General features: G+C 44.2%; 1 protein-coding gene across 8 annotated transcripts in view; it reads right to left on the reverse strand.

The window, feature by feature from the left end:
• RASA2 (RAS p21 protein activator 2) overlaps positions 1-6,642 on the reverse strand; it is a 105,036-nt gene extending 98,394 nt beyond the window's left edge. For 4 of the 8 annotated variants that reach the window (XR_006274447.1, XR_006274446.1, XR_006274445.1 and 1 more), the window contains exon 1: positions 6,323-6,601. Coding sequence is in view for 3 of the 8 variants with exons in the window: in XM_043492909.1 (XP_043348844.1) it covers positions 6,323-6,560 (238 nt within the window). In the remaining 5 variants the exon portion in view is untranslated. Of the gene's footprint in view, positions 1-6,322 lie in introns of all 8 variants that reach the window. The other 4 variants (XR_006274448.1, XM_038415394.2, XM_038415392.2 and 1 more) reach the window with 3 other exon arrangements.
• Between the last annotated feature and the right edge of the window lie 8,522 nt (positions 6,643-15,164).

Here is a 15,164-nt window from a genome sequence, read left to right on the forward strand (position 1 = left end):
CTATGGCATCTCCTTTACCCAAACAAGACTTCTGTAAAGCAATACAATCTGACCCTGTAGACCAACTTTTGTTTTACAAATTAGAATGGTTTCTGTGTTTGGGTGCTGCTTGATGGGATACAGATATTCTATTCTCACTTTCCCCATACTGAATGGAAAAATTTTGATAACTTGGTATGTCTAATTATATTTTTTGTTTTGATGAGGGAAGCTGCTAACACCAATCCTTTAATACTTGCAACGCTCCTCGTAACAATATTGCAGTAGATTCATGCCAATAATTACCGGGAGTAAACAATCACTGTTGACATTACTACCGAAAAAAAAAAACACAAAAACTTGACCTCATATTTACTAGTTCCAATTTGAATTTCAGCTTCTAGATAGCCAACACATGGGCTAGCCAAACCATTTCTGGCTACCAATTTCACCCTGTTCCTGCTAGTCAACAACCGAGAGGCCAATGTTTCCTAAAACATTGGCTGTATAAGGTGGTAACTTGAGACTCAGCACCCAGCAAGGCCCATGTTTCTATCCCATTATTCTTAACCAACACAGTCGGACAGCTGCCCATAGCAGTAGCCTGCCCTTTAGGTCATTCAGGTCTATTCTCTGTCTTCCAGAGATCTGACACCCTCCCCCGCTGAGACATTGTGTTTCAAGACATGTCATTAGACTTTGAGACTTTCTATGTCTCACCTCACTGCATCTTATGCAAACAGGGCTGCCATCATCATCAAACTTATCTGTTGTCCTATGCCCATTCTGACTCCCTGGAGCCTGCATCTCTATTGTCTAGGTGCCAGGAGCTCCCGTTTCAACATATGAGCCTCTATTTGAATTTCTCTCCTTATGTGAAGGAGTGCTTTCTTCAAATCCTCTATATTCCTTTTAAAATTTTCCTCTGAAAAAGTATCTTCCATTCCAGAATTACCATCCTCTGATTTCTGTCTAACCGGCATCACACAGCGCCCACCATCTCCGGGCCACAAGGCAATGACACATTTGTATCCATGCTGTGGACATACTTCAACTGTCCTGTGTGGTTCTCTGTGTCCCAGAAGTTTTATAGCATCCTTAAAGTCTAGAAGGAAATTTCTGGATCCTTATAGTTCCCTCCATCAAGTATCATTATATAGTCAGTCAACAAATTTGCCCTTCAGTATTTTATTAGTATCTTGGACTTCATGTAGTTTTAACTTTTCTATTGCTTGCAAAGTCTCTTGTAATTCCAACGTGTATTCCCTTACACTTTCTGCTGGACTCTGGACTGTGCTGAACAGCCTCTGCTTCAGCTTTGACAAGTTATGAAAGTCAAACATACAGCCTAGCCTTCCAAATACCTGTTCTACAGTCCCTTTTATATTTTCTGGCCATGTCCACACTTCCCTTTTAGCTGCATCCTCTAATTGCCCCAGCAGAATCTAGAAAAAAAAAAAATCTAGGCAACAAGGACGCTCCAATGAAATATGGCATGGTTAGGGGTGTCTGTATGAGGTCCTGTTGACCTTTCCTCTGCGTTACCCTGTGACTGACTCCAGTTATTCTAAGATGATTATCTCCCGTTTTGAATTCTTCCTATCCTGTTCATGATGCCAACTGCAGTGATCCGGGCCGCAGCTAGGCTATGCCAACTGTGAAGACAGGCAGACACAAAACTAATGCAATGGAGATTTCCTTTATAAAGTCTGAAATTTAATATGTTAACACAGAAATTTGGAAGGAACAAACAAACAAAAGAGTAATGATACAATATAAACATCCAGTACTCACTTAGGAAAACAAACTAAGTTACCATCACAATAAAAAGGTTTTCCAACACACTATCATTCCAACTCATCCTCTCCCTGGTTGCAAAGTCCAGCTTCACCCCAGTTATCCCGCCTTCACCTCTTTCCAGCTTACAATGCTCCTTCCACATGGCAATGACTGCACCTTTTTCCATCAGGTTCACCTGCAAACAGCTCTTCTCTCAAAGGGCTACACCTATTGACCCAGATTCCCAAACTGTATTCCCTGTATTCTGTGAATCCTGCAGACAAGTCATAATACTGAGTTTGCCATGTAAATGACTGCCATCAAATTCAGTTACTGTGGGGTGAATTAAGAACATATGGTCTGAGAGGAAACAAACTCATTTCAACACCAATCTTAAGGAATTTCACATATTACTTTCTAATCATCAAATACATGTGAGAGGTAATTGGATTTAGAGGAGAAATATCCTCAAGTCTTCCATGGCATAAAGCCCTTCTAACTACGGTGTTATTAGCTGCAGGTAAAATCTGGAGGGTAATCATCAGGAATAAGATGGTTTCAGAGTAGCAGCCATGTTTGTCTGTATCCACAAAAAGAAAAGGAGCACTTGTGGCACCTTAGAGACTAACAAGTCCTCCTTTTCTTTTCATCAGGAATAAATATATTTGTTTCAATAAAATAAAAGCCACTCTCTGCTTTCCATCCCACAAAGACTCAAAAGTGATCCTATGAGGCTCAAGATACTTAAACACTTAACTGCTTTTCCATTTTGCATCCTTGCCAGGACTGGGGAAACTGGACACCATTAAATTAGGCTTGAATAAAGACTGGGAGTGGATGGGTCATTATGCAAAGTAAACCTATTTCCCCATGTTTATTTTTCCCCCCATACTGTTCCTCGCATGTTCTTGTCAACTGCTGGAAATGGCCCATCTTGATCATCACTACAAAAAGCTTTTCTCTCTCCTCTGCTGGTAATAGCTCACCTTAACTGATCACTCTCGTTACAGTGTGTAGGGTAACACCCATTGTTTCATGTTCTGTGTATATAAAATCGTCCTACTGTATTTTCCACTGCATGCATCCGATGAAGTGGGCTGTAGCCCACGAAAGTTTATGCTCAAATAAATTTGTTAGTTTCTAAGGTGCCACCAAAGTATCACAAGAAAAGCTGTTTTTGCTTTACTTCTAAACCAATTTACATACACCTGAAATAGAGATAAAAATACTAAAACCTAACCAAACCTTAAGATTTTGCCTCTTGAGCACGCAAAGCTAGGTGACAGCCTTTCAGTAATACTATCACACAAGACACTGTCCTATCCTCATGACCTGGTCTTCCATTGACAAAGGTCAAATTCAGATTTTAATATCAAGTTTGGGAATGCACTTGGGTTCTTTTAAAGTATGTTCTTTACTCAAAATATAATTTAATGGGAAATTCTACCGAATTATATATTTTTTTAAATTACATCTTTCCTGACTTTAATATTTGACAATAAATGATCTCAAATATTTACTGAAAAAAAATCAATTAAACTGCCAAGATATCACAATTTATGTTTCTATATTACAACTAATTAGCAGAATGAAATACAGAAATCAAAACCTAAGAGAAGGGTCTACCCCCATATGGTGCTTACAAACCATGGAGATGCATGTATCATATCACAGAATCGTAGGACTGAAAGGGATCTCAAGAGGTAATCTAGTCCAGTTCTCTGCACTCATGGCAGGACTAAGTATTATCTAGACCAGTGGTTCTCAAACTAGGGGCACCGCTTGTTCAGGGAAAGCCCCTGGCGGCCCGGGATGGTTTGTTTACCTGCCGCATCTGCAGGTTCAGCCGATCACGGCTCCCACTGGCTGCGGTTCACCGCTCCAGGCCAGTGGGGGCTGCGGGAAGCGGTACGGGCCAAGGGATGTGCTGGCCGCCCTTCCCGCAGCCCCCATTGGCCTGGAGCAGTGAACCGCGGCCAATGGGAGCCACGATTGGCCAAACCTGCAGACGCAGCAGGTAAACAAACCTGCCCGGCCCACCAGGGGCTTTTCCTGAACAAGCGGTGCCCCTAGTTTGAGAACCACTGATAGAGACCACCCTGACAGGTGTTTGTCTAACCTGCTTTTAAAGTCACGAGAGAGAGATTCCACTCTCTAGGCAATTTATTCCACTACTTAGCCATCCTGACAGTTAGGAAGTTTTTCCTAATATCCAACCTAAACCTCCTTTGCTGCAATTTAAGCCCATTGCTTCTTGTCCTATCCCCAAAGATTAAGAATAATAATTTTTCTCCCGCCTCCTTGTAACAATCTTTTATGTTCTTGAAAACTATCATCATGTCCCCTCTCACTCTTCTCTTTTCCAGACTAAACAAACCCAATTTTTTCAGTCTTCCCTCATAGGTCATGTTTTCTAGACCTTTAATCATTTTTGTTGCTCTTCTCTGGACTTTCCCCAAAATGTCCACATCTTTTCTAAAGAGTGTGTGTAGTTCTGGGCGCCAATACTCCAGTTGAGGCCTAATCAGCACGGAGTAGAGTGGAAGAATTATTTCTTGTGAATACACAAAACCCCTAAACAGATCAAATAAATCAAGAATCCTCTGTGTAATTACAGTTCTAGCCCTCTACATGCATCTTTTAAATACATAAAAATAAGTTTTGTATTAAAATTCACTTCTCTTTACAATATAACATTTTCCCTGGGGAAAAAAAAAAAAATCAAATAATCTTGCAGAATTGGATGTTATATTGAAGAATTCTTCTCTAAAATTTGTTTTTATTTTACCATTTGAGTTAACACTGATAAACCCAAACATATTTATAACAGCTCCTTAATTCTACTCCATTGCCAAATTTAATTATATTGCGTTTCACTCTCATGAGTTACTTTATGAAAAAGATTGATTAAATGCATGAGAAAGGAAATAAATAGGTTACATTTGAGTTGTATGAATGCATTCTGATAACCCTTCAGGAAGCCACCACACATCCTGTTTCTCTTCACTGCTTTGAAGTCCTTGTCATTCACATCACACATTATCGTCTCCCTCTTCTTCCCCTCCCCCCCGCTCCCATGCAATGTCTTGGGACATTCATCATTTGGTTTTCCAGGTTACTGAATTTACGCGTTTTTAGCTAGGACAGCACTTCCTCACCCACCAACAAAAATCAGACTCTCTCTTGCCCCTCCCACCCTACCCCACATTAAACACAAGTTACTGTTTCCAGAGTAGCCTTGTACCACTTCCTGCTACATCAATAATTTCGCAAGATTTGCTTGACAAATAGACTCTTATGCCTAGGGTTTTGTGGAGCTGAGTTTTTGTCTGTTGGCATAAAAAAAAAGCCTCACTGAAACATGCACTCATTGCAGCATCTCAACTTCAACTGCTCAACAGCACCCTCAACTACATGTCCATTTCCTCTGCATGTGTCATTTCTGCTCCCAATAACTAATTCTCTGCCCTCAAACAAAAAATCCATTCCTCCCAGGAACAACTTACACAGTGCCAATTGACTATGCATGTGTCAGTCATGCACCTCATCACCAAATCCCTCTGAATTGCATACAGGAACTTACCCCAATAACTCCCTCCCTCCCTCTAACTGCCAGCTTCCTCTGCACATATCCACCCAGCTCGTAGCCTCAGTAACTCCTTTGCCAGAGATGCATTCAGACAGCAACCCATCTCAACACTTAATCCACCACCTCCAGAAGGAAATGCTGATCTCCTACTCCTGCTTGCCAGACCTTCCAACACACTCAGAAGCCTACACCCATACCCAGAGCAAACCCCAGTACCACCACTATCCATACCCACCCTACCCTCACATTCCCAAGCCCTCCACTCATATCCCTGTACAATCCCCCACACATGCCGACCCTGCCCCACACAACTCCTTGTCCTCTACCTATACCCCAGTGCCACCCCACCCATGCCCCCCAAACCCAAGAGCCCATAACCCATAGCTCCCACATACACCCAGACCACCCCAACCCCACAGAGCTGCCCGAGCTCATGCTCACCCTTCACACCCCAGAGGCCTCCCCACCTCACACACACACCCCCCCATGCCACCCTAACCCCACACAGCTGCCTGTGCCCATGCCTACCCCGAGGCTTCCACACCTCACACACACACACACACCCGTGCCCACCCCCACAGAGCTGCCTGTATCCATGTCCACCCCACACAGCTGCCCGTCCCCTACCGTACCTAGTTAGCACCTCCATTAAGATACCAGTTGCCTGTAGCCTTCGCACCCCTCGTCCTCCGGAGCAGAGCAAGAGCCGCCCACCCCGAGACGTCTTCTCTCCCTCTTCGCAGCCACCGCCGCCCCACATGCCGGGGCAGGAGCCGGCCCCAAGAGGCAGGAAGAGGGCGCGGACAGAAGGGAAACCGGGGAGAAAGGACAGCGCCCGCACGGGGAGGAAGGGAGGTCGGTCGAGGGCAGCAGCGGCGACTCAGTGCGGCAGCCCAGAGCAGAAAGGCCCCCTTAGTGTCCGTGCCCGGCCGGCCCCTCCCCAGGCCCTGCTCCCCTCCCGACTCTCTCACTCACAGATCTTCCCCCGCAGGTTCTGGAGCACTCGGACCCCTTCGCCGTCACCATCCTCGGCCGCCATAGTGCTGCTGCCGCCACCGCCTGCGCTGCGCGCTAGCGTAGCGAAGAGAAGAGGAGAGGGAGGAGGCCGCTTCCCTTTCACTCTACGGCCCCGTCCCTTGTGCGGCAAGGAGCGCAGGCCCCAGCAGGCGGCACCTCGCCGCCCCGCCCACGCCGCTCGCTTCGCTCCTCCCATTGGGCAGCAGATGCAGGCGCATTTCCTTCTCTCGGGCGGGCGATTCAGCCCGGCTGCAGTCGCTTCCTTTTTGATGCCGGGGTTGGGGCCGGGGCGGGGCAGTTCCGGGGCGGGGAGCACGCCGAGCCTCTCGGTGCAGTGACGCCCGCGCCCGTGACAGCCCCTCCCTCAGGAGAGCTGGGCGGGGCTTCCAGCCAGGCCCAAAGTCAGCGCGCGCGGGCTAGCGGGGCCGTGGTGAGGGTGGGCGGGCGCTGGACGGGCTTGCACCGAGGAGACGAGTGGAAGTCCTGGGGGCAGGACGGGGTAGAGGGGCTTCTAGTGCAAACCGTGGGGGAAGTTTATGGTTTCCGCTCCGAAATAAACATCTGTAGTGGGTTGGGCTGGGTTTTGCCTTGAGTTGACCCCAAGGCTGCACGTTGAATAGGCTCCTTGTAAACAAATTAGATAAAAGTAATCCCATTATTTCCTTGGCATGTCGCACCCTCCCCCACCACCTGTTGGGTCCAGCAGTTGGTGCTCATGGATTTAGATTGTAATCGCGTCAGGGCAGGGACCATCTGGCTATGTGGGTACAGTGCCAACTAAGCACAATGGGGTTGGGGCCTCTGGGCACTACGGCAATACAAAGAATAATAGGTACAAAGAGCCTCTTCAGCCCTACAGCTCCAACCACTTTGCAAAGAAAGAATTTGTGGTTTCATTTAACCAGCAATCTCACAGTGAAAACAATACCCAAGAAATGTGGCATTAACCCCTGCAAATGCTCAAGGCCATGTTTTGCATGACATTAGTCAGGACTTTCTTGGGGCTGGCTGGCTGCTTTTTGAAGGACAGTGCTTCTTTTTTTACTGTCTACTGCAGCAGCCTATGGCTATATCTACACTGTAATAAAATACCTGTGGCTGGTCAGGGTCAGCTGACTTGGGCTCATGGGGCTTGGGCCCTGGAGCCAAAAATTGTTGTGTAGACATTCAGACTTGTGCTGGAGCCCAGATGCTAGGACCCTCCCCTTTCATGGGGTCCCAGAGCTGAGGAACCAGCTTGTGTCCAAATGTCTACACAGCAGTTTTATAGCCTGAATCAGGCCAGCTGAGGTTGTTTAATTGCGGTACACTATGAAGATGTAATAGATGGTGCTGCAGAATGCCACAACTAAAAGAAAGAGTTCAGCTAACTGTGATGAGATGATAATCCCACAACTAACATTTTTACTGCAAGTGAGAGGCCAGAAGAAAGCTGATACTTGGGCTGTGCCAGGAAAGCTGAAAAAGCTGCCACCTGTGAACCAGGTTATATATGAAGTAATATTATTTTCTTCTCTACTACTGTCTAAAGATAAAGCAGAATCGTATTGGATGATACACCATTAGGAAAAGAGGTGGGATGATGTAAACAGAAGGTTTCAGAAGACTCCATGGCAGTTGGGCAGGACAGTAGTTGGATGCAAAGCTCTCTTTAAGGATGGAATATTGAAAGAAAATTCAGTGGCAGTTGGAAATTACAGTTGTTAGGACTCTCTAAATGTAGAACAGCAGTTCTCAAACAGGGGGTTGGGACCCCAGAGTGGGTCATGAACCCTTTTTAATGGGGTCACTGGGACTGGCATTCGTCTTGCTGGGGCCTGAGGTAGAAGCTGAAGCCTGAGCCCCTCCGCCCAGAGCCGAAGCCTAAGGACCTCAGCGCTGAGTGGCAGGGCTCAGGTTACAGGCATCCTGTCTGGGGATGAAGCCCTTGGGCTTCAGCTTTCGTCTCCCCACCCAATGTGGTGGGGTACAGGCTTTGGCTTTGTCCCCTCTATCCCCCGCCCAAGGCGGCAGAGCTCAGGCAGGCTCAGGCTAAGGTCCCCCCATCCTGGGGTCATGTAATAATTTTTATTGTCAGAAGAGGGTCGGGGTGCAATGAAGTTTGAGAACCCCGATGTAGAATGTTTAACAGTGCAAGTTTCTATCAGTTTCTGTGGCAGTTATGAATGAACAAGAGTTGGAATTAGTTCTTTCTGGTAGATTTTTTTAAAACAAAAGCCCCATCTGCATTCAGAAATTGCTGCATTGCATAGCCAAAGTTGTGAACATCAGTTCTTCCTGAACTGGTGCTGAAAATGGTTTATATGGTGGAGTCAATGGGACATAGGGTGACCAGATGTCCCGATTTTATTGGGACAGTCCTGATATTTGGGGCTTTTTTTAATATGGGCTCCTATTACCTCGCACCCCCGTCCCGATTTTTCACACTTGGTATCTGGTCACCCTATTAGGACATAGCAGTTTGCAGCACCTATAAGAAAACATAAAATTGCTTCCTCCAAATCTCAGATTTTCTGTAATGCTGTCTGAAAACATTTATTCAACCTACATTACAGTTTTATTTTTGGCAGCAGTGCAGGGCACCAATTGCTATCAAACAACTTCAGCAACCTGTAGGAACAGATCTTTCTTTCATAGGCACCATTTCTACACTGTATTTTGGCAGAACAGAAGAGATATTGGTATTAAGATTACAAAATAGTAAGAATAAGTAACCAGTGTTTTGTAAAACGGTGTTTTGTAACTGGTGATAGGAGTTTTATTTTGTTTCTTTCAGTTTCCAAGAGAACATTAACAGTGAAAATCATAGAAATGTAAAGCTGGAAGAGATCTTAAGAGATCACGCTGAGAGACTATGATTACTAGTTTCAGTTTTTGTTGCCTTGATGGACTTCGATGCTTCCCAGTCATAGGTCTGAATTGCGCACAGAGACAGATGATCTGAAGGTGGTAGAGATATAGATTCATGCAACATCACACCCTGATGCAAGGGAGCACTCTAATGGTGAATGTGTACCACAACAGGAAAATTTGACAACCTCCATTAGAAGCCTATTTCAATACTTAACTATCCTTATAGTTAAAAAATGTTTTCCTAATAACTAACCTAAATCGCGCTTGCAACAGATTAAGCCCATTTTTTCTTGTTCTACAATCAGTGGGTATGGAGAACAATTGATCACTGTTCTCTTTATAACAGCCCCTAAAATATTTAAAGAGTGTTCTCAGGTTCCCCGCTCAGTCTTCTTTGCTGAAGACTAAATATGCCAAGCTTTTTAAACATTTCATCATCGATCAGGTTGTCTAACCCTTTTATCATTTTTGTTGCTCTCCCCTGGACTCTTTCCAATTTGTCCACATCTTTCCTAAAATGTGGCACATAGAACTGGACACAATACTCCAGCTGAGGTCTCACCAGCGCTGAGGAGAGTACCTCCTTTGCCTTATATACAAAACTCGTGGGCATACACCCCAAAATTACATTAACTCTTTCTTAACTCCTTAAGTTAAGCATCTGGTTACCATTAACCATTTTAGTGAAGACTGATGCAAAATAGCGATGAAGCACATACACCTTGTTGTCATCTGTCATTATCTCTCCTCCCTGCTAAGTAGCGGGTCTACACTTTCTTTTGCTCCTCATGTATTAAGAGACAATAAGAAGAGGTTCTATCATGTCCCTTGCTAGATGTAATTTGTTTTGTACCATGGCCTTTCTAATTTTGTCCCTACATGCTTGTGCTATTCTTCTGTCTCATCTGTTTCTACTTTTTCTAGGATTCCTTTTTGATTTTTCAGGTAATTAAGGCACTCCTGATGAAGCAATAGTGGCCTTTCACTATTCTTCCGATTTTGGCTTTGCATATAGATGGTTTACTGTTCTACCTTTAATATTGTCTCTGAGAAACTGCCACCTCTCCTGAACTCCTTTTTCCCTGAGATTTTCTTCCCAGAGGACCTTACCTATCAGTTCTTCGAGTTTGTTGAAGTCTCCTTTCTTGAAGTCCATTGTCCTTATGCTTCTCTCATTCCTTCCTTTTCTTACAATCACGAAATCTGTCATTTCTTGATCATGTTCATCCAAACTGCCTTCCACCTTCGGACTCACAAGCAACTCCTCCCTGTTAGAATCAAGTGTAAAATGGTTGTCCCCCAGGTTAAAAAGCCATATCTGAAGCCTGTACTTCCATATAGTGAACAGAAGAATTGACTTTGGAGAGATTGGTAAATCAAGCAGGGTATTTTTGCTTGTTAAACATCTAATATGTTCTCCATTGGGCCACACAGCCCACAAGGGAGAACCAAGAAAAAATAATTATTCAAATGTAGTTTCTTTTTCAAAAGAAAAATAGAATATTTATATGAATGAGAATGTTCTAGGAAGTGCCACGTGATTCTACAGACCTGGAAGTAGGTTCCCATAGCATTTCCAGGTTTCAGACTTATTCACAATATGCAGGTGTCAACATGCAGTGGCCTGGTCTCTGGCCAGCCTTAAATCAAGAGGATAGGTAACTTAATTGTCCTTGGAGAATGAGTCTAATTGGAGTTTCAGAAGTTATCTTTAGACAAGAGTGAAGGCTTTGCCAGCTAACTAGTAAAGCAGTTTGCATTTATGTTCACTTTCAACTTGTCATTAATAACAAGTGATAAATTTTTTTGGGTTTGAATCTTCATTGCTCTTATTTCTGTGTTATCTACCTTTGCAAGGAAGGTTGGATTGGAATACACTTGGATTGTCCCAGAACACTTACAGTTACACAAGTGGTGCTTTATACTAGGAGGTTTCAGTTACGCCTGCTAAATCATACGTTGCTTCATTTAGGGCTGAATTGTAAGCCACCTTGCACAGGCTATCCAGATCATGGATAGCAGTGCAAGGGGGAGAACATCCTCCATTGCATGACTACCACCTCTCCCCAGGAAAACATAAATAATACCTACAATTGGGAGCTGATCCCGCAAGGTGTGGAGTGCCCTCAACTTGATTTTTCTCTGAAATTGAAAGCACTTAGCACCTTGCAGGGCTGAGTTCTGAGTGACTGGGATCACTCAGATTCTTTGAATTAGTCTTCACAAGTGGAGTGGGCTATAGAGAGAAACAAACTCTTTCATTCAATCTATGTAGAAATGATGAAGCAGAGTTTTTATGATTAATTCATGTTCTCTACATATGTGGCATATATATAACACTGGCTTACCTGACTTCCTCCTTAACATCAGGATTTCAAGAAAACGGCAGTAATCCCACACAAATATTTTTCTTGCAGAACAAACATTTTCCATAATATTTCAGCCATTGGCAAACTGGCAACCTGTTTATTAACTTTTCAAGCTGGCAATAAATTGAATCTGTCACCTCAATGACATGCAGATTCTATGTAGGTTTACTTTGTAGCACTGGTGGGCCCATGCTAAACTGAGAATTTATTAAGATACCCCATTAGTTAGAATGCAAACAATATGATGACAATGAAAAAGGAACTTTGGAGTACTTCTCATTTATATTAGCTTCAGTTCCTTGCAGTAGAGACACATAGTTTGTGTGTGTTGACACTATGCATCTCAGATGCATCAGATCTGTTATGGAACAAATACACTTCAAGAAGATGGAAAGGAATAGTTAGAAATGTACTATTCATATCTGTTTCTTTAGAGCCATATAGTCCCTTTTTTGAAGAATAAGGCATGGAAATGTCCAAAAATATACAAGAAGTAGTCACAGTAATATGAATACCATTGGATCTGCAGGAAAGCTGTCTAGCAAACCACAAGTGGTTTGACTTGAAGTCCCCTTGTAGAAAGCTAAAACCCAACAATCCTGTTTTGAGGATGATTTGTAGCAATCTGACCTTTCACCTGTGATTGCAAATGGGTAGAGTGCTAAGTAAACCAGAGAGTGAAACGCAGTGATTGCTTACAAGCTCATTGTTGAAGATAAGGATTACATCTAATTGCAGATGCTTGGACTCCACTAGCAATTTGTTATGAAGTAAAGGGCTGTGGGATATTTGTTGATAGTAAGTTACTGTTGCTCAAGTGCTAATTCCCCCCAGTTATTTTGCTGGCATTGTACTTCTCACTGAGGCTTGGTCTACACTTAGAACTTATACCAGCATAGCTACAGTATTTCAATCAGGGATATGAAAAATCCCACAGCCCCAGCAATGCCAATTTGCATTGTAGACACATCTATGCTGACAGAAGAGTGCTTCTGTTGGCATAAATAATGCTGTTTGAGGTGGTGGTTTTGCTACACTGGCAGAAAAAACTCCTTCTATTGGTGTATGCTACATCTACTCTAGGGATGCCGGATTAACTATGCTGATATTCTTGGGGAATTCTGCACCAAAAAATTAAAAATTCTGTATACAATATTTTAAAATTCTGCATATTTTATCAAAATAACACCATATAATCATGCCAGTTTCAATTATTTGGTAATTTATTTAAATACCAGTAAATATGGTCAGTAACAAACAAAAAAGATTCAGGAAATGTTTTTTGACAAATAGATTCCTAAGCATATTAATACAGAACTTTGAGTAAAAATTCATTTAAGCTACAATAGAGAAATGTATTTCCTGTACCTCTCAGCAGCAGTGCAAAGGTGTGGTGGAATCAGGGGTAACAGAGGAGCTGAGGGAGAGGAAAGTAACTGCTGGGAAGGAGCTTGTGAGTGAACCTGCAGGGTTGCTTGGTGTAGGTGGGGGAACGTTTTTTGGGGGGAGCCTCCCCCCTGCAGACTCTGGCTGACCCCTTGCGTCTCCCATTTAGTCAGTCACATCTGCCCCTGTCCGTGTGTCCTTGCATCCCCACTCTCCATTCAGACAGGCATATCTGCACATGTGGCCCTGCCTCCCATTCCCCTGTCCCCATGTGACCCTGCACCCGCACTTAGCCAGGCATAGCTGCCCATCTCCATGTGTCCCTGCACCCCCACTCCCATTGAGCCCCTGGCTCAGTGTTATCACCCTAGAAGCTTTTGTGCCTCCATCTCAGTCTGTCCCCCCTCATTTGCCCTTCTGAACTCCAGTCAGTGTGACCACCCCCAGCAGCCTTGTGTGCCCCATTCTGTCCAGTCCTCTATATCTCGTGCCTCCTCACTTGGCTCCACAGACAGGGAGTTGTGAGGAAGACTGCCTCTGCCACCTCCCTCTCCATGGCTGGCTACTCCAGCCCATGAGTCAGCTGCCTTCTCTTCTGGCACCACATCAGCCCCTGCTGGAAAAAGGTGTAATTGCAGCTTCCCTTCATCTCCCATCAGAATCAATTATTCTACGGGGAAAAAATAAATGTGTGGGGACATTAATTCTGCATTTGTGCAGTGGTGCAGAATTCCCCCAGGAGTAATGCTGACATAGGCTCTGTAGCATAGGCACAGCCTCTGTAGCATAGATATAGTCTCAGGCTTTTCACCAGTTCCAAACACTACACCCTGTAGATCTTCTGTGTATTATACCAGTGTAGGAGGTTTTAGCTACTTCTTCAGTTTTTGAGGCAAGTTGTGAAGTAAATTGCTCCAATTTCTTGCACACAGTGGTACAGAATCCCCTGGACTATGACAGAGATGCAACAAGGATATGGAGTTTTCTAGGATATTTGCTGTTATTTTTTATGAGATTAAAAACAATATAAAACAGGCAGAAAATAGCTGAACATCAGCTACTCTCAGAGTAATGATTCAGCCAATTGCATATGAAGTGAATCTGAGGTGAATTACCGTAAACCAGGTGTTCTCAAACTTCTTTGCACAACAACCCCCTTCTGACAACAAAAATTGCTACACAACCCCGGAGCGGGGACTGAAGCCTGAGCCTGGCCACCCAAGGCAGAGGGGCCAGGGCCAAAGTCAGAGCTTCAGCCCCAAGTGTGGGGGTGGGGGGCTGAAACCTGAGCTTCCCCCGCACACACACTCAGGGCTGAAGCCCTTGGGCTTTGGTCCCAGGCAGTGGGGCTCGGGCTTTGGCCCTGGGCCCCAGCAAGGCTAATACTAGCCCTTGGCGATGCCATTAAAATGGGATCACGACCCACTTTGGGGTCCCAACCCATAGTTTGAGAACCACCACTGTAAAGAGTTCTTTGTTAACTCCAGCAGTCAACAAAGTGGTGCAGTTTAATCCCACCACATTCTCTTGCCATTGCACCAAAATGTGGACTCCAGTATGAAGTCATTTTAGGCCTTGCTTATAATTGGGATTAATCCTGATTCAGAAGTCATCCAGTAACTGACATATCTGCACCAATGCGAACTCCAGGTGTAAACAAGGAAATCTTTAATTTGCACCAACTGAGCTTCTTCCTGCTTTAAACCAGAGTATGATCAACCGTATATGTCTACACTTGAGGTTTACATTAATGCAACTACACTGGTTGCTGGCCTCCAGTGGGTGAATTGGGGCTAATCCCAAGCCTGTCAAGTCCTTTGACTAAGGGCTTGTCTATGCAGTGAGGTAATATGCACTACGGGAGGTGTGACTGCTAAAGCACACTAATATGTTGTGTATTAATTGGTCCCTGTAGACCCTGCTGGTGCACACTAAATGTTCCCAAATGTGCTTTAACATAGTGCTGTTTCAAACACTTCTGTGGTTGATATGCAGCAACCTGAGCTTGTGTGATTGCAAATGGAACAAATGATTGAGCAGAGTTACAGGAGAATATGTAATGCAAGCAATATTGAAGTAGCTGGAAGAAGACTATGACACTTTTGTGATTAAGTTTGTACACTCCCTTTCTATATGTTTCAGTGAAATGGATGTCTGCTAGATCCTTATCATATTTTTCACAGGTGACAGCA

Source organism: Dermochelys coriacea, chromosome 9 (assembly GCF_009764565.3).
Source record: "Dermochelys coriacea isolate rDerCor1 chromosome 9, rDerCor1.pri.v4, whole genome shotgun sequence".
In the NCBI taxonomy this organism is placed as follows: Eukaryota; Metazoa; Chordata; order Testudines; family Dermochelyidae; genus Dermochelys; species Dermochelys coriacea.